Source organism: Ahaetulla prasina, chromosome 4 (genome assembly GCF_028640845.1).
Source record: "Ahaetulla prasina isolate Xishuangbanna chromosome 4, ASM2864084v1, whole genome shotgun sequence".
NCBI lineage: Eukaryota > Metazoa > Chordata > Lepidosauria > Squamata > Colubridae > Ahaetulla > Ahaetulla prasina.
In genome coordinates this window covers 17,441,598-17,464,956 of record NC_080542.1, presented here as the reverse complement: position 1 = coordinate 17,464,956, position 23,359 = coordinate 17,441,598, and the positions used below count along the sequence as shown (strand labels likewise).

General features: G+C 40.5%; 2 protein-coding genes across 7 annotated transcripts in view; one reads left to right on the top strand and one right to left on the bottom strand.

Moving 5' to 3' along the window:
- The window catches only part of LOC131197028 (solute carrier family 12 member 3-like), a 70,768-nt gene that overhangs the window by 41,399 nt on the left and 6,010 nt on the right, over positions 1-23,359 (bottom strand). For 3 of the 6 annotated variants that reach the window (XR_009154864.1, XM_058180614.1, XM_058180610.1), the window contains exons 2-5: positions 7,415-7,719; positions 5,571-5,714; positions 4,681-4,756; positions 3,119-3,214 (exon numbers count right to left, since the gene is read on the bottom strand). Coding sequence is in view for 5 of the 6 variants with exons in the window: in XM_058180614.1 (XP_058036597.1) it covers positions 3,119-3,214; positions 4,681-4,756; positions 5,571-5,714; positions 7,415-7,693 (595 nt within the window). In the remaining variant the exon portion in view is untranslated. Of the gene's footprint in view, positions 1-3,118; positions 3,215-4,680; positions 4,757-5,570; positions 5,715-7,414; positions 7,720-10,105; positions 10,153-23,359 lie in introns of all 6 variants that reach the window. The other 3 variants (XM_058180611.1, XM_058180613.1, XM_058180612.1) reach the window with 3 other exon arrangements.
- KLHL33 (kelch like family member 33) overlaps positions 2,520-23,359 on the top strand; it is a 57,647-nt gene continuing 36,807 nt past the window's right edge. Inside the window, exon 1 of the mRNA XM_058180616.1 lies at positions 2,520-2,923. The gene's annotated coding sequence lies outside the window, so the exon portion shown is untranslated. The remainder of the gene's footprint in view (positions 2,924-23,359) is intronic.

Genomic DNA, 23,359 nt, shown 5'->3' with positions numbered 1-23,359 from the left:
CCCCATATCTACATGTCTATGAAGTCACTATGAGTCTTTCCCTCTTAGCTGAACTGTAAAACTCAGCAGGGCTTGGATAGCCCTTGGAGGGGACACTTCCAGAGTCTGGAAGCTGGATTGGAAAGTCTAACAACCCATGCAGGAAGAGCTGAAGGCCAAACCAAGGGAACATTTTCCCAAAGAGAGATCTAGCTACATAGGAAGATCTGGCCAATCTGATTTTGAAGAACTAAGCAGGGATTGGAGATGATTAATACATGGATGGTAAAATTGATCTACCCTAGGGCCATAATTTAGACTGGTAAGTCTGTTTACCAGTAGGTGGTGGTGAGGACATTCCAGTGCCCAACCGCACCCCATATCTACATGTCTATGAAGTTACTATGAGTCAAGCAGCACTTAAAAGAGATATCAGCTGATGCTGCCCAGTGGTGGGTTTCAATTTTTTTTTACTATCGATTCTGTGGGTGTGGCTTGGTGGGTAGGCATGGCTTGGTGGGTGTGGCTTGGTGAGGATGGAAGGGGAAGGATACTGTAAAATCTCCATTCCCACCCCACTCCAGGGGAAGGATACTGTAAAAATCTCCATTCCTACCCCACTCCAGGAGAAGGTTACTGCAAAATCCCCATTTCCTCCCAATCAGCTGGGACTCTGGAGGCAGAGAATAGATGGGGGTGAAGACAGTCAGAATTTTTACTACCGAGTTCTCAGAACTACTCAAAATTTCCGCTATCAGTTCTCCAGAACTGGTCAGAACCTGCTGAAACCCACCTCTGATGCTGCCCCAGGAAAGTGAAGCAAATCAGTGCTATGGGCTGAAAAAAAAGATAGCAGGAAGAAGATAGAAGATAGCATGGAAAAAATAGAAGAAAATGGGGATGGGGGACCAGAATTGGACCTTAAATAACAACGAGGCAGAACACAGAATACAGAATAGTCTTCTAGTCCAACTCTCCATTGAAGCAGAAAATCCTATTCCAATTCTTGACAAATGGCTACCCAGTGTCTTCTTAAATACCTCCAGTGATGGAGCACCAATAACTTCTGAAGGCAAGCCATTCCTCTGATTAATTATTCTCAGTGTCAGGAAATTTCTCCTTAGTTTTAGGTTGGAACTTTCCTTGATAGGTTTCCATCCATTATTTCTTCCCCTGTTCACAGGACATTAAGAAATGCCCATGGTGCTGTCCCTTGTGCCCAGGGGTGAAATCCAACAGGTTCTGACAGGTTCTGGAGAACTGGTAGTGGAAATTTTGAGTAGTTCGGAGAACCAGCAAATACCACCTCTGGCTGGGCCCAGACTGGGGTGGGAATGGATATTTTGCAATATCCTTCCCTCAGGAGTGGGGAGGGAATGCATATTTTGCAGTATCCTTCCCCTGGAGTGAGGTAGGAATGGAGATTTTGCAGTATCCTTCCCCTGGAGTAGGGTGGGAATGGAGATGTTGCAATATCCTTCCCCATCACACCCACCAAGCCATGCTCACAGAATTGGTAGTAAAAAAAATGGATTTTATCACTGCCTTGGCCCCTTTCTATCATAGCTCTCACGCTCTTCAAACCTTCTTCCCACCATCATGTTCAGCCATCTTCCTTCCAAATGCAAAGAAATACCACCCAGCCTTCCTGCCCCCTCAATCTTGATAGTTTCTTTATCTTATGTTTATTCTAAATGCTTCCACCTGCTTTTTCCTGCACTAACCACTTTATAACTCACCCAGGTAGCCCTACAGTGAAGACGAGGAGGAGCAGCCATGGCTCTTATGGAAGACTCATTTTGGGAAGGTGAAAAAGTGTTGAGGGGATACATAGAAACATGAAGTGGCCAGAAGAAAGCACGAGTTGGAACCCACAGCTTAACATGACCTGAATTCCTTAGATTGTCCTCTAGAGCAATGACATAGAGGACTGGGCAGGGAAATGTTCTCTAGAATTAATGTCTAGTCCAGGGGTCTTCAAACTTGGCAACTTTTAGACTTGTGGACTTCAGCTTCCATAATTCCTCAGCCAGCTGGCTGGGGAATTCAAGGAGTTGAAGTCCCTAAGTCTTAAAGTTGCCAAGTTTGGAGACTTCTGATCTAGTCAATCGCTCGCACAATATGCTCCGAATTCTGTTTGACCAGAGGATGGCAACCATGGCAATTTTGGGACCTGTGGCTTACTTGGGAATTCTGGGATTTGAAGTCCACAGGTCCTAAAGTTGCCTTAATTGTCCACCCTTGCATTAGACTTATGCCAGCTGTGCTGAAGATGGAAAGCTTAAGTACCTTTGAATAAGCTCTCATTATGTTAAAATTACAGCATTTTTCGAAGTATAAGACGCACCTTTTTGCCCCCTAAAAGGGGGTGAAAATTTGGGTGCGTCTTATACACCAAATGTAGCCTCACCCACCCACTGGCCCTCACCCTTTGGCCTCTGTTTCTCAGCAATTTATCTCCCTGCAGCAAGCAGCAAGAAGAAACAGGCCATTTCAGCTTCAGCACAGCCTAATTAGCACAAGTTGATTGTCCCCGACTCTCAGCTGTTTCAGGCTGCAGGAATTGCCATTGCCTATTGCTCCTCCAGCCTCTGCTGCTTGCTGCAAGGAGGTAAATTGCTGGGAGCAAAATTTTTTTCCCCTTGTGCTAATCAAGCTATGCTGAAAACGAAAACGAAAGAGAAGCAGGCTTTTTGCTGTTTGCTGCAAGGAAGCAAAATTGCTGGGAGGCAGATGCAGATTTCTTTTTCTTGTTTTCCTCACCAAAAATGGTAGGTGAGTCTTATAGTCCGGAGCGTCTTGTACTCAGAAAAATACGGTATGTTAAAAAACTAAAACTATTTAAAAAAAAAACACTGTCCGGATGTTCCTATTTTTTTTTTTTTACCAGCTCCCCTGAACTCTGTTCAGGGCCCCTTGAATTGGCTTCTTGGACTCTGACCAGGTTCGTACTTTGACTTTTTCCTCTTTTTATGCCTCCTAACCTGGAACTCTGATTACTTGGTATATTGTTTGTAAGGATGGCTTTACCTGAACTGCAGAAACCTGAATGGCTATTAGAGGGCAGCAAAGAGATACATAGACAGACAGAGTATGCTAGGTCAGAAAAGGGTTTGTAAGATTGTAAAAGATAGTTTACCTGCTTTGACTTTGCCATTGGTGGAAATTGCAGAGATGGAAAGGCCAGTAATACTGGTCACTACTGAGGACATGAGAATGATCAACCAGGTTAACCCTGAAAGAACAAGTAACATAGTTTGGTACTTTGGAAGCATGGCTGTCTAACATCCATGGCTTAATGTAGGTCTTTAACAAAGAGGTGACCAGCCGTGTTATACAGGCTAGTGCTAATTTATGACTGCCCTGCTTAGCAATCATTCAAAACTGTGATGAAGTTGGAAATGTGACATTATGACCAGTCCTCACATTTATGACCGTTGCAACATTCGCGCGGTCACGAGATTGCCATTTGTGGGTGTCACAATCTTGACATGCGGTGTCAAGAGGAGACGTCAGCAATCACATGATGTCTGCTTAACAACCTGCCTGACTCATTTAATAACTATGGAGGAAAGTGAGGTCATAAGTTCATCGCTGTGGCATGATGTCTCCCTTAATGACTGTGTTGCTTAGCAACAGACTTGCAGGCCTCAACTGCGATTGTTAAGCAAGAGCTACTTACTATCTGTACCAGATTAAGATTTAGGAGCTTTCTGTTCAATCTTGCAATTATTAAACTGTAATTATTTAGCTAAGATTATCTACTTATATTACATTATTACTGCCTTGCTTTATCCTAATTTGAACGCAGCTTGATTAGTTTTTTATTAAGTTAAGCAATTTGTCCTTCTGAAGAGACATTTTCTGCGGACAAAATGCATTTGAAGGTACAAAGACATCATGCAACATTAAAACATATGTTTTTTCCTCCTCGCATGTAACTCTTGACTTATGACAACAATTGAGCCCAAAACTATTGTTGCTAAATGAGACAGTTATTAAGTGAGTTTCATCCCATTTTACAACCTTTCTTGCCATAGTTGTTAAGTGAATCATTGCAGCTGTTAAGTTAGTAACATGGTTGCTAAGTGAATCTGGCTCCCCATAGACTTTGCGTCTCAGAAGGACGTGAAAGGGGATCATGTGACCCCAAGACACTGCAACGGTCATAAATATGAGTCAGTTGCCAAGTGCTGGAATTTTGATTACCTGACCATAAGCATGCTGCGAAGGTCATAAGTGTGAAAAACGGTCATAAGTCACTTTTTTTCAGTGCCACTGTAAGTTCGAACGGCATTAAACAAATGGTTGTAAGTCAAGGAGTATCTATCTATACATGTTATAAAAGTAGTTACAAACTCATCTCAAGACTGAGGATATATGATTTGGGAACCAGTTTTTCAGTAGGGAGGTGAAATCAAGAAAATAGTCCCTCTCAAAGTTGCTTTTTCAAGCGGCAACTGGACTTTCTGGTTTTTCTTTGAAGACGTTTCGCTTCTCATCCAAGAAGCTTCTTCAGCTCTGACTGCATAGTGGGGAACATGACTCATTTAATAGTCTTGGATGAGAAGCGAAACGTCTTCAAAGAAAAACAAGAAAGTCCAGTTGCCTCTTGAAAAAACACCTGTGGGACAAATATAACTTGGATGACGGAGAATCTCCATAAAAATACTCTCTCATTGATTCCACAAAGTTTCTTACCTATGCCAGCCTGGGCCGTTATCCAGGGCAAACGGAGATAAAGGATCACACCCCAAATATTGAGCATGCATCGGATCTTCAGAGGAAAAAAAGACAAGTGTGAAAATCTTGGAATGTTCACAAAGTCTCATTATTTTATTATTATTTGCATTTTTATCCTGACTTTATTAGTTTTATAAACCACTCAAGACGATGATCCTCCTCTTATTTTCCCCACAACAACAACCCTGTGAGGTGGGTTGAGCTGATGATCTGCCCAAAGTCTGAGAGTGATGATCTGCCCAAAGTCACTCAGCCAGCTTTCATTCCTAAGGCAGGACTAGAACTCACGGTCTCCTGGTTTCTAGGCTGATGCCGTAACCACTACACCAAACTGGCTCTCATTGGCATGTACTTTTACTTAAAATTGTTAAAGGTAAAGATTCCCCTCGCACATATGTGCTATTTGTTCCCGACTCTAGGGGGCGGTGCTCATCTCTGTTTCAAAGCTGAAGAGCCAGTGCTGTCTGAAAACATCTCCGTGGTCATGTGGCTGGCATGACTAAACGCCAAAGGCGCACGGAACGCTGTTACCACCTTCCCACCAAAGGTGGTCCCTATTTTTCTACTTGCATTTTTTTTACATGCTAGGTTGGCAGAAGCTGGGGCAAGTAACGGGAGCTCACCCCGTTACGTGGCACTTAGAGATTCGAACCGCTGAACTGCCGACCTTTCGATCGACAAGTTCAGCGTCTTAGCCACTGAATCACCGCGTCCCTTAAAAAAAATTAAATTTAAATTTTTTTTAAAAATGTTAAGAAACCACTAAATTAAGGATCCAACTCAATCAGTGGCAGCCTCCCAAACCCTCCTGGGTCAAATAAATTCACGCATTGTATTGTGAACTTTACCATGACTCCCGTCACCCAGCCAAATCGAACAGGCTCTGCTTCCGGTTCAGGATCTTCCACATCCTTTTCTTCCCCATCTTTAGAACCAGATTCTAAACTGGGGTCAGCACAGTCTGGGCCCCCAGGATATGCCTGCTCTTTCCCCTATTTAAACATAAAACAAAGAAGAAAAAGAAGAAAAAAAGCTGAAACTGGATCCCATGTGAATCTCCTACAGTTCTAATTCACATTTTTATAGCCACTCTCTCCAGTTTATTTATTTATTTATTTATTTATCTTATCTTATTTATTTATTTATTTTATTTATTTATTTGTCACAACAGTATATATAAGCATAAGCAAGAAATAACTATTTCTCCAAAGGCGCTGGATTTTGGCTCCATTCTTTTCCCCCAAAATATGACTTTGTAGGAAAAGACTGGTGCTGTTTTTGTGACCCCGGACATTCCACACACTGTTAAAATCATGATTTATTTTAATCATGCAGAACAAAATAATTGGGTTCCTATACTGTATAGAAAAGAAGGGGTGACATGATAGCAGTGTTCCAACATCTCAGGGGCTGCCAAAAGAAGAGAGAGTCAAGCTCTTCTCCAAAGCACCTGAAGGCAGGACAAGAAGCAATGGCAACCTAGAACGAAGGAGAAATTTCCTGACAGAACAATTAATCAGTGGAAGAACTTGCCTCCAGAAGTTGTAAAAACTCCAACACGGGAAGTTTTTAAGAAGAGATTGGACAGCCATTTGTCTGAAATGATATAGGGTTTCCTGCCTAAGCAGGGGGTTGGACTAGAAGACCTCCAAGGTCCCTTCCAACTCATGTTATGTTATGTTATGTTATGTTATGTTATGTTATGTTATGTTATGTTATGTTATGTTATGTTATGTTATATTACGTTATGTTACGTTACGTTATTCTATTCTATTCTATTCTATTCTATTCTATTCTATTCTATTCTATTCTATTCTATTCTACTCTACCCTACCCTACCTTACCCTACCCTACCCTACCCTACCCTACTCCACTCCACTCCACTCCACTCCACTCCTCTCCATTTCATTCCACTCCATATTTTCTATTCTATTCTATTCTATTCTATTCTATTCTATTCTATTCTATTCTATTCTATTCTATTCTACTGATTCGAGTTTAAAAATCAGCCTAGCCTGCATGGTTTATAAAGCCATGGAAAATATGGTTTGGCTTGTAGGGAGTAGCTAGCAAATTTTTATTCTGCATTCCACAATTTAGTGCACTGTATGAAAAATAATCCAGTTCACGTATGATCAGAGGCCAAAATTGGTACTTTGAAAGCCTCAATGATTTGCTTTGCACTTTGCACAAAGTTATGGTTATTCTAGATGTGATTTATTAAAGAAAATGGAACTGGCAGGGATCTTGTAACAAATTAAGCTCTAATTAAGCATGATTGATAAACCATGATGTTAGGATTCAGGCAGCTTGCTAAGCTTGTAAATCAACAAACCACATTAAGGTTTAAGTCAACGGTTGAGCCAGTCTGAAATAATAACAGAATAACAGAGTTGGAAGGGACCTTGGAGGTCTTCTAATCCAATGCCCTGCTCAAGCAGGAGACCATTCCAGATAAAGGATTGTCCAATCTCTTCTTAATTTGGCAATTTTCTTAATAATTTGGCGATTTTAATATTGGGCAGTTTGTAACTTAACATTTCATGTCAGCCTAGTCAACCGCAGTTTATTAAACCACAATTCAAGAGATTACAGTTAGGTGTGATATATAAAAAGTCTCCCTAGCCCACATTGTCATGGAGAAGAAAACCAACTTCTTCTCCCTGATCATCATGGAACAGAACCCTCTCACCGGTTCTGCATTCCTCAGCATGTCCAACGTGGGCCGGATCTTCCGACGTCCAGGAGGTGCGGAGAGCGCATAAAACTCATACCGGGGACAGGCATCAATCGAAGTCTCGTAATCGGGGGGCGCTGAAAGAGACCCATTTTCTTCTGCTTGCGTGGAAGAAGGAAGATCCGATTTAGGAGTGTGGTTGGCTTGCTCCGTGCAGGGACCATTCTGTAATTTGCGAACTTTGAAACGTCCAAAAGAAAGGACAGTCTTATAGGATGAGGAATTTTCTTCCATGGCCTTCTTAGAATTGTTCCCACCTGCTGGGAAAAGGAAGGACAGATGCTTATTTATTTCAATCTATTTTGATTATATTCTACAAGGCTGCCTACCGTATTTTGATTTTATCCCCACTTTAACAGGCCAAGGGCAGAGATTTATGATTTGCCTCATCCTGGCTGAAAGTCTATGGAGATTCTCAGTCATCCAGGTCGTGTTTGTCTCCAAAGGTGCTTTTCAAGAGGGAACTGAACTTTCTTGGGTTTTGTTTTTTTTAAGATGTTTCGTTTCTCATCCAAGAAGCTTTTTCAACTCGGTTTTCAGAGCTGAAGAAGCTTCTCGGATGAGAAGCGTAACGTTTTCAAAGAAAAACAAGAAAGTCCAGTTGCTTCTTGAAAAGTATCTTTGGGATCTCCTTCAAGCCAATATTTTAACCACAACCATCTTTCTTACTGAGTTAAGGCTGCAACTTAAATTTAGTCCTGGTTGAACAGTTCCTGGACCCATAAATGTATTCACATGATAATCCTTCATCCCCAAATTTTCAACCACAAAAGAGGACCCTGAACAAGATAGAACTTCATAGACTCCCTCCTGCACAGATAATGTGTTTCTGAGCAACGCAAAGGACTCCTGGCAGTAACTATGCAGACGCTTCTTATTATAAGTCACCTACCCAATGACTAAATTTCTCTGGCAAATTAACCATGTGATTTAAAATACTGCAAAGGGTTAGAATTTAGAATTAAAAGAATTTATTCCACAACATAAAACAGATTAAAAGCGATTTTTACAATACTCATGTGATTTAGAATTTGGATACCTTGGATAAAGAGATGCAAAAAATAAGAACAAACCCACAGAATATTTACAAGTATATTTGGTTCTGTTAGCCTTGGGAAAGGAAAAGTTATATATGGCTTGTATTCTTTCTGTATATCTGTTCCTGAAAAGCAGAAATGTGTGTTTTCAGATCAAAAGCATTCCAAAACACCCAGTTCAAAGTGACACCAAAATGATTTAAGTTTTCAAGATCATGTCTAGTTGAACTCATTACAAAGCTTTCTCTACTTTCCTCTTTATTTTTACAGCTGAAAACTAAGGCATCACAACTACTGACTTTAAACTCAAGTTTTGTTTCCATACAACCTTGAAATGCATATCATGTTTTCTAATCCATTAAACAAAGGCAGAGCGGTAATAGATGACCATCCAAAATCAATCAAGCTTTATCTAGGTCATTGACCTCCATAAAATACTATTACAGGGTGGCAATTTAGCACCATCTCTACACAAACAGCCCAGCCAATGTGCAGCGGAAAATAAATTTTAAGATTACTGCCACAACTATAAAACAACATCACAAATATAAATCGTTAAGACAACAGTGCAGCATAGTACAGTTTAAAATAATGTGATATAATGTTAATATAAATTATAAAAACCTATAGAAAAAATAGCAGAACATCAGAAATATTAACCAAGGAGTATACAAACATTGTATCAATAAAATTTCCTGGTAAAAATATTTTTTGGTACTAATATTAAAACTATATATAAGCTATGATGAAACAGCAGTAGAAAATGGCAGCATTCACTTTATAAAAAACAATAGCAGTAAAAATGTTCATGCTAAACAATCTGAAATAAACAATCAATTACACAATAAAGTCATTACAGAATTAAAAGCACAGGTCTCCATCTATCCTGGTCTTGCCAAGGACATAATTGAAGTACCGTATTTTTCAATTTAGCACATTAGGCTATCAAATTTTCATCTTGTAAACTTTTCTAGGAGACAGAAAGGAAGAGGTGCACTATCTAAGTTGAACTAATTCGTTTTGTCTCTCAGGTAGGAACTACAGAAGTTTCCCTGTAAGAGACCACATACAAATATATCAAATCAAAGATAAATCCCATGGAATTCAACGGATTTTACTCCAGGAAAAAAAGAAAAGCTGGGGAAAAAAACCCTCCAATATTCAAAACATTTGATTTAAGTCTGTTCCCGTTATGTTAACAATATTAGTCCATGGGGAATATACTTCATCAGAAAAAGATAAAATTAATCCATTCAGGTTAACTAAAGAACAACTAAGAATTTTGTGGCACTTTAACGATGGATCTGATTTGTTGTGGTAGAATTAACCACAAGACCTTAAGAGTCATGCTACAATAAATTAACAAGTTCTTTAAGAACCACCAAGATGGTTTTGGTCTACTCTAGGCTGCAAGAGTATTACAATCGTTCTCTTATTTAAGAATCAAAACTCCCACTTACGGTGGCAATAGCTTTCTAATTATTAAATATATTTATATATTAAATATAAAATTAATTATACCTATTTATATATTTAATATATTTATAAAATATATTTTAATATGTTTCCCATATTAAAATATATTTATTATTAGGATAATTATACCAACCTTGATCTCATCCAGCAGTATTTTTTTTTTCCTTCCAAAAGGCTACACTGCAACAAGACACAAGAATTGTTTTCCTTAATGATGGCCAAAAGACCAATTAATTATATATACTATGACAGACAGACAGACAGACAGACAGAGACACACAGACACAGTAAAAATCTGTTTTCTCACATTTTGTATCTGAGTATTTCAAAGAACTGCCCTGAAAATAGATGCCTGAAAGTTTTAGAGTTCGTTTCCCTCCAGCTACGAAATTTGGCCTTCTCTCCTCAAAGTCATAATAGAAAGAACCACTCCAGCCTAGAATTGATGCTGCGCTGAATTGTTTAAAACTGATGATCAAGAGGAATAAAGGCAGAAAGCATGAGATAGCAGGGAACAGGTGAAGAACAGCCCAATTGCAGAGACCCAGAAACCAGGAATGAGAGCAGAAAGAAGTCCCAGAAAACAGGAGATGAGATTCAGGCTCAGGCCCCTGGCTTCATCTCCTGTACAAAAAGTACCTGCTCCTTCAGCGTCTCCACGGCAGCCCTTGATATCTTATCTCTACACCAGCAACAGGTTGACTTGCTATCTCTCCTGACTTATAAAGGCTCCTGATAAAGGCAGGTCCAGCTCTTCTAAACTGGACCGAACAGCTCCTGGCTGCCTTGATCCCTCCTATCCATCATCCACACCTCCAACCCCCCCCTCTCCAAATAGACAAACTTTCCAAATGCAAGAAGGAAAGGAGGGGGGACACGCGGGTGGGAAGGTTAGGGGTGGAATTGAAAGAACATCCTCCCCCTTTCTTGCACATAACATAAGAAGTTAAGGGCCCTGTTTGCTCACCTTATCTCCCTCCCCTGCAGCGTTCTTTCCACTAGCCCATTTGTACAAGGCAATGGAAACTTAGAAAGACAATGGGAGGCTGGAGGAAACTTGGAGCCTCAGGGATCTGTCTGGCTGGGTGTGTGGCTGGCCCATGGGCAGAGGGTGGGCACTAGGGTAAAAATCAGCAGGATACAAGAGTGCAGGCTTCAGTCTGAGCCTTGCAGGCAACCTTAACAGAATGACAGAGTTGGAAGAGACCTTGGAAGTCTTCTAGTCCAATCCACTATTCAAGCAGCAGACCCCTGCATTTCAGACAAATGGCTGTCCAGTCTCTTTTCAAAAGCCTCCAGTGATGGAGCACCCACAGTTTCTGGAGGCAGGCTGTTCCATTGGTTAATTGTCCTCATTGTTAGGAAGTTTCTCCTTAATTCCAGATGGCTTCTCTCCTTGATTAGTTTCCATCCATTGTTTCTTGTCTTGTGTTCTGGTGCTTTGGAAAATAAATTGACCCCTTCCTCTTTTGTGGCAGCCTCTCAAATACTGGAACTGCTATCATGTCCCTCCTAGTCCTTCTTTTCTCTAGATTAGCTAAACCCAAATCCTGCAGTCATTCTTCATATGTTTTAATCTCCAGGCTTTTAATCGTCTTAGTTGCTCTTCTTTGCACTTTTTCCAAAGCCTTAACAGCTCATGAACTTTCGCCATGGGATATAATAGATGATGTACTTTGGAGCAAGCACTACTCAAGCAGGAGACCCTTGTATTTCAGACAAATGGCTGTCCAGTCTCTTTTTAAAATCCTCCAATGATGGAACACCCACAACTTCTGGAGGCAAGCTGTTCCACTGGTTAATAGTTCTCATTGTCAGGAAATTTCTCCTTAGTTCTGGGTTGCTCCTCTCCTTAATTAGCTTCCAGCCATTCTTTCCTTCTGGTGCTTTGGAAAATAGCACCAGACCCCTCTTCTTTATTGCAGCCTCTCAAATATTGGAACACTGCTTTCATGTCACCCCTAGTTCTTTACCCAATTCCTGTAATCGTATATTTTAGCCTTCACCTACTAATCCTCTTTGCTGCTCTTCTCTGCACTCTTTCCAGAGCCTCAACATCTTTTTTAAAATATTGTGTTTCAGGTTAAGCCATGCTTCTAAGCCTTGCAAGTTCAGGGCCTTGAACCATCTGTTAAGGCATGGAATAGAAAAGAAGAACAAAACTAGGCTTTTGCTTAATTGATTTATATTCTAGCTTTCAATCCAAGTAGGACAATCTAGATGGCTTCCACAAGGCGCAAAGAACATGGAAGAAGACCCGAATGTCCTGAAATAGTATTAAAAAGAGAGACAGTAACACCCCCCCCAAAAAAACCCCTAAGGCATTATTTCAAATAAATAAATAAAACAAGGTGCATGAAGGAACAAAGACTTTGAAGTTAATGCAGGAAACTAAAATGAAGATTGCACATCAACATGCACAGGCGTGTTTGCCCTGATCTTACAAAAGTGTTTCTCAACTCATTGTACACAAACCACAGCTAGATAGAGAGGCAGCTCAGCTGGGACAGTAAATCCTTGAAACCATAGCTTTTTTCAAATTGATAAATGTAATAACACAACACTTACAAACATACAGAGCTAATGTTAAATGAAACATTTGTTAAGTGAATTTTGCTCCATTTTACGACCTTTCTCGCCACAGTTGTTAAATGAATCACTGGAGTTGATAAGTTAGTAACCCATTTGTTAAGTGAATCTGGGTTCCCCATTGATTTTGCTTGTGAGAAGGTCACAAAAGGGGATCCCATGACCTTGGGACACAGCAATAGTCATAAATATGAACCAGTGGCCAAGGACCTGGATTTTGATCACGGGGATGCTACAAAGGTTATAACTGTGAAAAAACGGTCATAAGTCACACTTTTCAGTGCCATGATAACTTTGAATGGTCACTAAATGGAGTGGTGTAAGTTGAGAACTACTTGTAATGTGGAGGGAGAGGTTGTTTACTTATCACTCACTGGAGAAAGCAAGATCCTGAACTGAAACTTAAAAGCCACACACCATATAAATACCACACACAGAATAGCTCAAAGCGCACAGTCTGCTAGAGAGAAGCTATCTTGAGGATGGGCTCCATCACAACTTCAAAAAGCTCTGAAGACAAAACCTCTAGTCCCAGTGACCAACCCAGACTGGATCCTGCAACATTATCCAGGGATAGATAGATAGATAGATAGATAGATAGATAGATAGATAGATAGATAGATAGATAGATAGATACATACATACATACATACATACATACATACATACATACATATATATATATATATATATATATATATATATATATATATATTCAACTTCATTCGTGAAACTTAAAAGCAAGGAGATTCATGGCAAAACTTTTTAACCTGCATATAGTAAAAACTCTGCTAGCACTTGTGATAACCAGAGGCCTGGTTTTTAAAGTCAAGCAGACAAGTCCTTGAAGATTTTTAGGCTGTTTCTTAACTTCAGCAACTTTAAGAGGGATGTCTCAAAGGTGGTTTTTTTTTATTTTTTTCAAAAGGCAACTGGATTGTTTATTTTTTAAAAAAAAAATATAGTCCAGTTGCCTTTTTTTTAAAGCACATTTGAGACAATTATGACCTAGATAACTGAGAATATTCATAGACAAATGTCTATGAATATTCTCGGTTATCCAGGCCATAACTGACCTGGTCAAAAAGGGGTGGACTTCAACTCCCAGAATTGACATGCAAACCTGATTTATGAACGTTTAGCAAATCATGCTAAATCATGATAGGATTGGGTGAGACTTAATTTATAAGATTATACCAACCAGGGCAATGATTTAAACCTCCCCCTCCCCAAATGTAATTATTACCAAACCCTGACTTAGCAAATATGCTAACCTAGGCAACCTTTCAGCCCCATTCCCCTCAGAGGATTCTTAGGAAGATAAAATTAAAGGGGAGGTGTGTGTGGATATATTGTTTTCAGACATGAATACCTTGAAAGAAAGTTGAAAAGTATCTCTTATCCATGAAAGAGACAATTGCCTTAGTTGAGAATTTCTTCACTCCTTATCTGTCCTAGCACCCTGGGCTCCAGGTATAGAAATTCAGAATTACATAATCATTAAGCATCACAATAGTCTCATGTAAGTTCAGGATGTGTCCAAGATAAGCATTTACTAGTTAGTTCCTTCCCCCAAAATACGCTTTAATTTTCAAAAGAAGCTAAAAATGCAAGGAAATATAAAATAAAAGAAGCCAAAATTGGGAATGCAAGAAAAAAAGGAGGAGAAGAAAAGTGCAGAAAAGAATAACTTCCAGCTTTTTTTGGTACAGGTACAAGAGGTTTTTTTTTTTTTTTTTTGCTCTTAAATGAACTATAGCACACAGTATTTCTACAATTATAAACAGTTCTAACCACCCAATCTCGGGAGTTAAAAGTTTCATTTCTTTCACCTTCAAGCAAACGGTCCAAAATTGTTTTCCAAGCAGGAACACAGCTAGACAAAGTCTTCTGTTTAATCAAAATAGAGTTGTCATCTCTGCCAACTCCATGAACGGCATCATCCATTCTTCATTTGTGGGAATGTATGAGTTCTTCCGTCTCTATGTGTATGAAAGTCTTGTGCTATTTGCTTTCATTGTCAACACCTCAATTCCTTTCCCTTCCCTGCTCTTCAAGGAAGTTGATAAAAACCCTTGATTTTTAATCATTCAGAAGTCGATTTAGATTCACCTGTTTGGTTTATTCCAATTTAAGGTGACAATTCCTGGAAATTCCTGACCTCCACCTCTGAGTATTTTTCAGCTGGCTCAATGAAATGAGCATCAAGGTTCTGGGGAGGGCAGGAGAGGAAGGGAGAAAGACCCTACTAAAGAATTTCCTAAGATCTGTTAGTATTTTTCCTCGACATTTCCTCCACATTGTTCCACTAGGGCAGATTGTATGGTAGCGGGTCTCAGTTTTACTTTCCTGGGGACCCACTAATTATTCCAAAACCTTCATCCCACCAAGGCAAAAAAGAGTCCATAAGAACAACAGAATGGTTGTTGGATAAGGATAATTGTTGTGCTGGATAAAGGTATTGGTCAGATAGACCAACATTCTAGATCTAACTATGGCCTGTTTGGATGTACAGATGTGGAACAAGAGTGCAGAGAAAGAGTACAGAGTAGAGCAACCAAGATGATTAGGGGATTGGAGGTTAAAACATGATGAATCGTATGTTTCGATTGGGACTGGGCATGGCTAGTGTAGTGAAGAGAAGGACCATGGGAGACATGGTAGCAGTCTTCCAGTATTTGAGGGCTGCCACAGAGAGCAAAGCACCAAAGCACCTGAAAGCTAGACAAGGAATAATGGATGGAAACTGAACAAGGAGAGATTCAACCCAGAAATAAGGAGAAATTTTCTGACAGTGAGAACAATCAACCAATGGAACACAAGTTGCCTTCAGAAGTTGTGGCAGCTTCATCACTGGAAGCTTTCAAGAAGAGACTGGACTGCCATCTGTTAGAAATGATGTAGGGTCTCCTCCTTGGACAGGGGATTGGATTGGATGATCTACAAGGTCCCTTCCAAGTCTGTTAATCTGTAAAAAAAGAGTTCCTTTTCCCACACTGAAATCCACTTAGAAGATGATCAACAGTCATTATAAGTAGCAGTGACATCCTAAACCTGTATTTCTCAACTTCAGCAACTTTAAAATGGGTGGACTTCAACTCCCAGAATTTTCCAGCCTGCATGGTTTATGGAATACTCAGCAAGTAACAAGGATTGCAGAACCATCACAGGGAGCTTTTAAAAGGAGACTGGATAGCCACTGATCTGGAATGGTAGGGTTTCCTATTTGAGTGGGTTGGACTAGAAGACCTCCAATGTACTTTCAACCTCTGTTATAAATCATGACTCCATGATTTGAACTCTGTTATAAATCATCCATATTGTAACTACTGAATCTATACAGTAAACTTAGCCAAAATCAAATTTAGTCTGGCTTAGTGTGATGTATGAACAAGTCCAATAATCAACTCCAAGGTTATCTATGGATCTTCCTGGACGAACATGGAGTTTTGGACCTGGGTGTTTCATCCTATAATCTTAAATGCTGCACAATATTGGCTGGGTGAGATCGGTTTGCAAATAACTAGTAAGCCAAACTCTAAATAAACCAATTGAAATAAGTACGGTAAGTAAATATTCCAGCCTGCTCTTTTCATTACCACACCTTTAATAACAATATGAAAAAAATATATTCAAATTAAACTTTGCATAAAGCAAGACAAAACACGTGTTTGTTTGATTGTTCCGTTACCAAAGGCTCCATTTTAAGGCAGAAGGGCAAGAGAGGAAAAGGCAATGGCCAACTCTTAAGAAGGCCTACAGCAAGGGTGTCAAACTTGATTTCACTGAGGGCCATGTCAGTGTTTGACCTCGGGAAGGCCGTTTTCGCTGGCAGAGCGCTCGGACCACTACAGGCATCCCTGACAGTAGTGACATCGAGCTGGCCACAACCCCCTGGCCACGCCGGGGAGGGGGTGGCCAGGGGGGTTGTGGCCAGCTCGATGTCACTCCTGTCAGGGACGCCTTGTAGTGGTCCAAGTGCTCTGCCAGCGAAAACAGGCTCCCAAGCTCCATTTTCAGCTGCCATGGCCTCCTCCAATCCTCTGCTAGTGAAAACGAGCTTGGGAACCCATTTTCACTGGCAGAAGCATCACGGGCCAGTCCTTCGCTGTTTCCATGGTGGGCCCGCAGGTCAGATCTAAGTACCCCACGACCAGATTCGGTTCACGGTCCTTGAGTTTGACACCCCTGGCCTACAGCACTGGAGAGAGCATTGTGAGAAGATGCGAAATAGCTAAATTCTAAAGCACAGATTTAAATTTAACTTTATTTACAGTGGATATAAAAGCAATCATGAAACAAATGCAGCTTTAATAAATACATTTTTTAAAACCCATATTTTATTCTATTGCTACAGTTTGTAAGGTGATTCTTTCTTCCATTTCGTTTCCAGAAGAAACGATTTGATTGATTGGTTGGTTGGTTGGTTGGTTGATTAAAACAATTTATATAGTCGCCTATCTCAACAAGATGGACCTGGATGGTGGACAAATTTAAAACAAAAAAAATTGTAGCATAAATAATATTTATTGATGTGTTGTTGTTGTTAGCTGCGAAGTCGTGTCCGACCCATCGCGACCCCATAGACAACATTCCTCCAGGCCTTCCTGTCCTCTACCATCCTCTGGAGTCCATTTAAACTCATACCTACTGCTTCAGTGACTCCATCCAGCCACCTCATTCTCTTTTGTCCCCTTCTTCTTTTGCCCTCAATCTTTCCCAGCATTAGGCTCTTCTCCAGTGAGTCCTTCTTTCTCATTAGGTTGCCAAAGTATTTCAGTTTCATCTTCAGGATCTGGCCTTCTAAAGAGCAGTCAGGGTTGATCTCCTCTAGAACTGACTTGTTTGTTCGACTTGCAGTCCAAGGGACTCGCAGGAGTCTTCTCCAGCACCAGAGTTCAAAGGCCTCAATTCTTTGGCGCTCAGCCTTTCTTATGGTCCAAGCTTCACAGCCATACATTACAACTGGGAAAACCATAGCTTTGATGTGTATTGATGTGTAGTTAATTGTTATTTCTATGCAGGAGAGACTAGTCTAGATACTGGCCTAGAAACCAGGAGACACTGAATTCTAGTCATGTCTTAGCCTTGAAAGCCAGCTGGGCTTGCCATTCTCTCTCAGCCCTGTCTACCTCGCAGGATTGTTGTTGTGGGGAAAATAGGAGGAGAAATGAGTATTAGGTTCACTGCCTTGAGCTACTTATCAAGTAATAAAAGTGGGATAAAAATCAAATCAAATAAAACATTTTTAAAAAATATCACATGGAGCTGAATAACCATTACCATTTCAAATTGCTAAGGTAATAATAAAACACTTAATCAATCCCAAGTCCAAATGCCTGGGCAATAATGGAGCAGTGGAGCATGGATCTTGCCCATTCCTGAACTTGGGGTTGTGCATCTGTGTGTGTCTAAAAATTCTCTTCACACTTGGGGCACTGAAATAAACCAGATCCCAGCTGAAAATCTACTTGTGCTCCATCTTTTAAAATCTTTAATACAAAAGTGGAGAACTTACAACCCTCCAGGCTTGATTAGTTACCAGGTGGAAACGAACCAAAGGAGAAACTACCTAACAGTGAGGACAATTAGCCTCACTGTTAGCCAGTGGAACAGCTTGACACCAGAAGTTGTGGGTGCTCCAACAATGGAGATTTTTAAGAAAAGACTGGACAGTAACTTGTCTGAAATGGTATAGGACAGTGATGGCAAACCTTGTAGACATCGAGTGCCCAAACTGCGCGCGCATGCATGCCCAAACTGAAAGGTGCACGCACATGCACACATGTGCAAACAGGCACATGTGCAGACATGCACATGGACATGTGCGGATACACACACATATGCAGCAGAGACCCGGAGACCAGCTAGCTGGCGTGGCAAGAGGTACGATCTTTTTCTTTCATGAGCTTCTGTTTCATTGTTTGCAGGGAAACAGAAGCTCATGAAAGAAACGCCACAGAGATCCAACCTGGGGCAACGGTGTGCATGCCAGCAGAGAGGGCTCCGTGTGCCACCTCTGGCACGTGTGTCATAGGTTCGCCATCACGGGTATAGGATTTTCTGCTGAGCAGCGGGCTGGACTAGAAGACCTCCAAGGTCCCTTCCAGCTCTGTCTGATTCTGATTCAGACAAGGCACCGCTCAAACTCTCAGCCAAGACAGGTCCTTCTCCTTCTGGTTCCCCCCCCATACCATTATTTTTGAATACCCTGTGGGCATTATTTCTTTTTTTATTATTTGTGTTTTGGGTGATTAGGGAACTCTCTTTACATTAGGACTGAAGTCTGGGTTTGATCTTTTTGCATATCTCTTCTGGAGTTCACAGAGAACAGAGTGAATTTCTAAAAGGAAATATTTCATGCCATGCTCTGCTCTTTTGTGTATATTTCCTGGCAATAAGGGGATTGCCCTAATGTGGGTGAGGCATGGTGGGGGGGGCCTCTTGAGCAACACCATTAATGCCTTTTTGGCAAGATAGCTGAACTGGTATACCATCTCTACAAAGGACAAAACTAATGACGGTTCATCTGCTATAATTCACCAATTCTAACGAGTTTCCAACCAATATATAATTCCTCCACCTTGGAAATAAGAATCCTGGAATATTTAAATCAGCAATACAATAACAAACATAAAGCCAGGTGAATGTTCAATATAGATTCAGACACGGAAAATTGACGATTCATTTTTTATTTTTTGTGTCTTTCCCACCTTTATTATTTTTGCAAATACCTCAAGGAGGTGAACATATCCAACAGGCCTCCCTCTTCCTCCCCCCACTCCAACAACCACCCTGTGAGGTGGATTTTGGGTTGAGAGAAAGTGATTGTCCCAAAGTCATCCAGCTGGCTTTCATGGCTAGGATGGGACTTGAACTCACAGTCTCCTGCTCTTTGGTGCCTTAATCATTACGCCAAACTGGGTCTTTTAAGATGGCAAACATGTCCAACATACCTTCTCCTTCCTATTTTCCTCACAATCGTGTGAGGTGGGTTGGGCTGAAAGAGAGTGATTGACCCAAACTAATCCAGCTGGCTTTCATGGTTAAGGTGGGATTTGAACAATTAGCTGGTGTCTTAATCACTAGATCAAACTGGCTCTCTTCATACAAGAAAAAAAAATGTACAATGAAATGAGGATAGAGAATCTGGATGAAATAAGACACTGAAGAATTGCATACATACACTTCCTTTCTCGAAAAACCATTCCCTAAAGAAATGTTTTGCTAAGTCATTGTTTGCTATAGGTTAGCTTTACACAACACACAGCGAAGTAAACTCTGATTTGCAAACCATAACCAGGTGATATGCACCTGGATCTGCATGTCAAAATAAAGCCAAAACCAAACAACCATATTTATGACCTAGAATGATCTCAGCCTAAGGATCTCCGTATCAAAACACTCAAATTTAATTGTAATACATTGTATATACACACTTCCATGGTAAGTCAGTAATACATTGGATATACAATTGTACTACATTGAATATACCACATTTGTATGGTAAATCAGTATTTAATCCTCAAGGTTTAGTTGTTAGCAATAACAGCAAATAATTCCACGGTGATATGGGCAAAACAATATAACTGTGTGGCGGAACCAAATGGAATCTCTGGCCATATTATGATACTTATAATGTTGCCAGAGTTGGCATCCAGCGGTGCCACAAAGTTGTATCATTTTATCGATATCACTGTGGAGTGATGTCACTTTGCTGTTGCTGATTAACAATTACCATATTTAAAACATAACCCGAACTAAAAATTGATTACCAATGGAATTTGAGTCAGTGGTGTCTAATAGCTACCAAAAAAAGAAAGAAAGGCAGATGCATTTCCATAACAAGTTTTGTTTCCCAGTCATGGGAAGTCACAATTCTACTTTTTCTCACGCTGCTAGAATCCTTCCTTGACTATTGCATCCTATCCTGGGGACACCGTTTTAAGAAAGGTTGATAGAAAATTGCGACAGATTTGGCGATAGGCAACAATCTTGAGGATTTGAAACTATATTCTGTGAATAACTTTCAACAGACAGATGTTTGGTTTCCAAAAAAGACCACACCTGGAACACGACATCCATTGCAAAGGAGATTTTGAGACTTTGGAAAAAGTGCAGAGGAGTGCAATTAAAATGATTAAAAGCCTTGAGATTAAAAAGAACGTTTGCAGGATTTGCGTATGGCAAGTTTAGAGAAAATAAGGTCTAGAGGTGACATCATCATCATCATCACAACAACAACAGTGTTGGAAGAGAGCTTGGAGGTCTTCTAGTCCAACCCCCTGCCCAGGCAGGAAACCCTACACCATTTCAGACAAATGGCTATCCAACATTTTCTTAAAAATTTCCAGTGTTGGAGCATTCACAACTTCTGCAGGCAAGTTGTTCCACTGATTAATTGTTCTAACTGTCAGGAAATTTCTCCTTAGTTCTAAGTTGCTTCTCTCCTTGATTAGTTTCCACCCATTGCTTCTTGTTCTACCCTCAGGTGCTTTGCAGAATAGTTTGACTCCCTCTTCTTTGTGGCAACCCCTGAGATATTGGAACACTGCTATCATGTCTCCCCTAGTCCTTCTTTTCATTAAACTAGACATACCGAGTTCCTGCAACCGTTCTTCATATGTTTTAGCCTCCAGTCGCCTAATCATATTTGTTGCTCTTCTCTGCACTCTTTCTAGAGTCTCTACATCTTTTTTACATCTTGGCGATGATAGCACCATTCCAGTATTCGAGAGGTTGCCGCAAAGAAGAGAAAGTTAGCTTATTTAGCAAAGCACCAGCTCTATTCTGAACTGAAAAATGTGAAAAGTGAGATGGGATACGGCACCATTCTTCAAATATTTGGACAATGGCCTACAGAAGGTGGTTCAGTTCTGTTCTATCCTTTTTCAGAATGCAGGGTTTTGGAAGTTACAAGAATTGAATATTGCCTCTCTCAAAAAATATTTTTTAACAAATTTCAGCAATTGAACCAATGAACCAGAGTGGTCATTTGGATGTGTTCAAATGGAAGATGTCTTGGAGATGCTTCTCAAGATACAGAGATTTGGGTTTAACAGAATAACAGATTTGGAAGGGACCTTGGAGGTCTTCTAGTCCAATGCTTCTCAACTGGGCAATTTTAAGATGCATGGATTTCAATTCTCAGAATTCCCCAGCCAGCCGGTGCTCCATCACTGGAGGTTTTGAAGAAGAAATGGGACTGCCATTTTCTGAAATGGCATAGGGTCTCCTGCTTGAGAAAGGGGTTGGACTAGAAGACCTTCAAGATCCCTTCCAACTCTTGTAATTCTGACCTCAAACATGGCGCTTTTTAAAAAAAATAAAGTTCAGTGCAGAAATATTTCAATGGTGCAGGTCCATCTGCCTTTGAACTGAAAGTTGTGGTCATGTGCAAAGCCATTTTTTTAAAATCAGGGGACATGGAGGAGTTGAAATTCATGAAAGGATGCAGCATTTTTTTCTAAATTAAAAAGAGGGAGAGGATTCTTATCGCTTTGCATACGTACATTTCCCATCAGCACAAGAATGTCTGGTTCACACCCACGCTCTGATGTGTTAATGGCCCATATAATCTTTGGCAATTCTCCCTATCGGATCTACTTCTTTCTTTTGTTTTTGTTTATAAGTCCCCTGTGGGACTGTGACCATCATAAATGATGGTTTTTACAATGCCACAAACTCTGGCTAAGCCTACTGGGAACTGAACTGTGCTTTGCAGACTAAACCCAGTTACTTTGCTTTGCACAGCTCTCTGAACCACCAAATTCAACATACACAAATCCGAAAGCACAGAAGGCAACTGTCAATTATACCAACCCCGACTGCTATGTGGCGGGGAAGGGGGAAAATCAGTGGTCTTCACTCTTTTCGTTGCAGCAGGTTCAAAAAGAAGTTGCTTTCGGAGCAACCCACGATTTTGTTGGGGGTATCTTGCATTATGTGCAGCGGAAGTGGGACAAAGTTTTTTTTTAACCTTGGGGGCCACATTGGTTGGAGGAGGAGGAGAAATTGCAGGTGGGGCTTGCTTAATGTCAGGAATGCCTCCTTTAATACTCAAGAAAGAAAAACCCCAACTCCATTGTTTGTAGAGAAGGTAGGGACCTAGAAATATTGTTATAAATAAATTAATAGGGGGACATCTATGCCCACCCCATTCCTGAGATTACTAGAACAAAAAAGGAAGCATTTTGACTCTGTCCTCAGATTACCAAAAGTGTCTTGATAACTTCCCATTTCTGGGTTCATAGATCAATTTGAGATCCTCTCTGTTATGCCCCATGTTTAAGCAACTATCTGACTGTTGGGTTAAGAGCAGTGAAGTCTATGCATAGTGACGCAGGGACCTTCTAATGGCAGAAGACAACAGACAGCGATCTTGTGAGATCTATCTTGGGTCACGCCCCACTGACGTTTCTGAAGAGGCTGTAAAGATTTACAGCCTCCAATCTTCCTGTAAAAGAGCTAATTGAGAGAATTGTATATTAGGATTTATAAGGGCTTCTGAAAAAAATTTGCTGTGTACTCCACATAGGCATCAGGAAGGGCATCTGGCTAGTAAATGCTCACCTCTGTTCAGTCTATCCCGAATAGTGTCTACCCTGAATTTGAATAGAGACTACCTGACTCTACCTGTAGGGACTACAGGTCATAAAAAGAGAGGTATTGCATAGGGGCTACATATAAAGACTGCAAAAATTAGATGAAATTCTGAAAACTAACTTTTTTTGCTATCTTGTGAGCATTTAGAGCCATGATGGCGAACCTATGGCAAGCGTTGCCCTAGCTCAGCTCC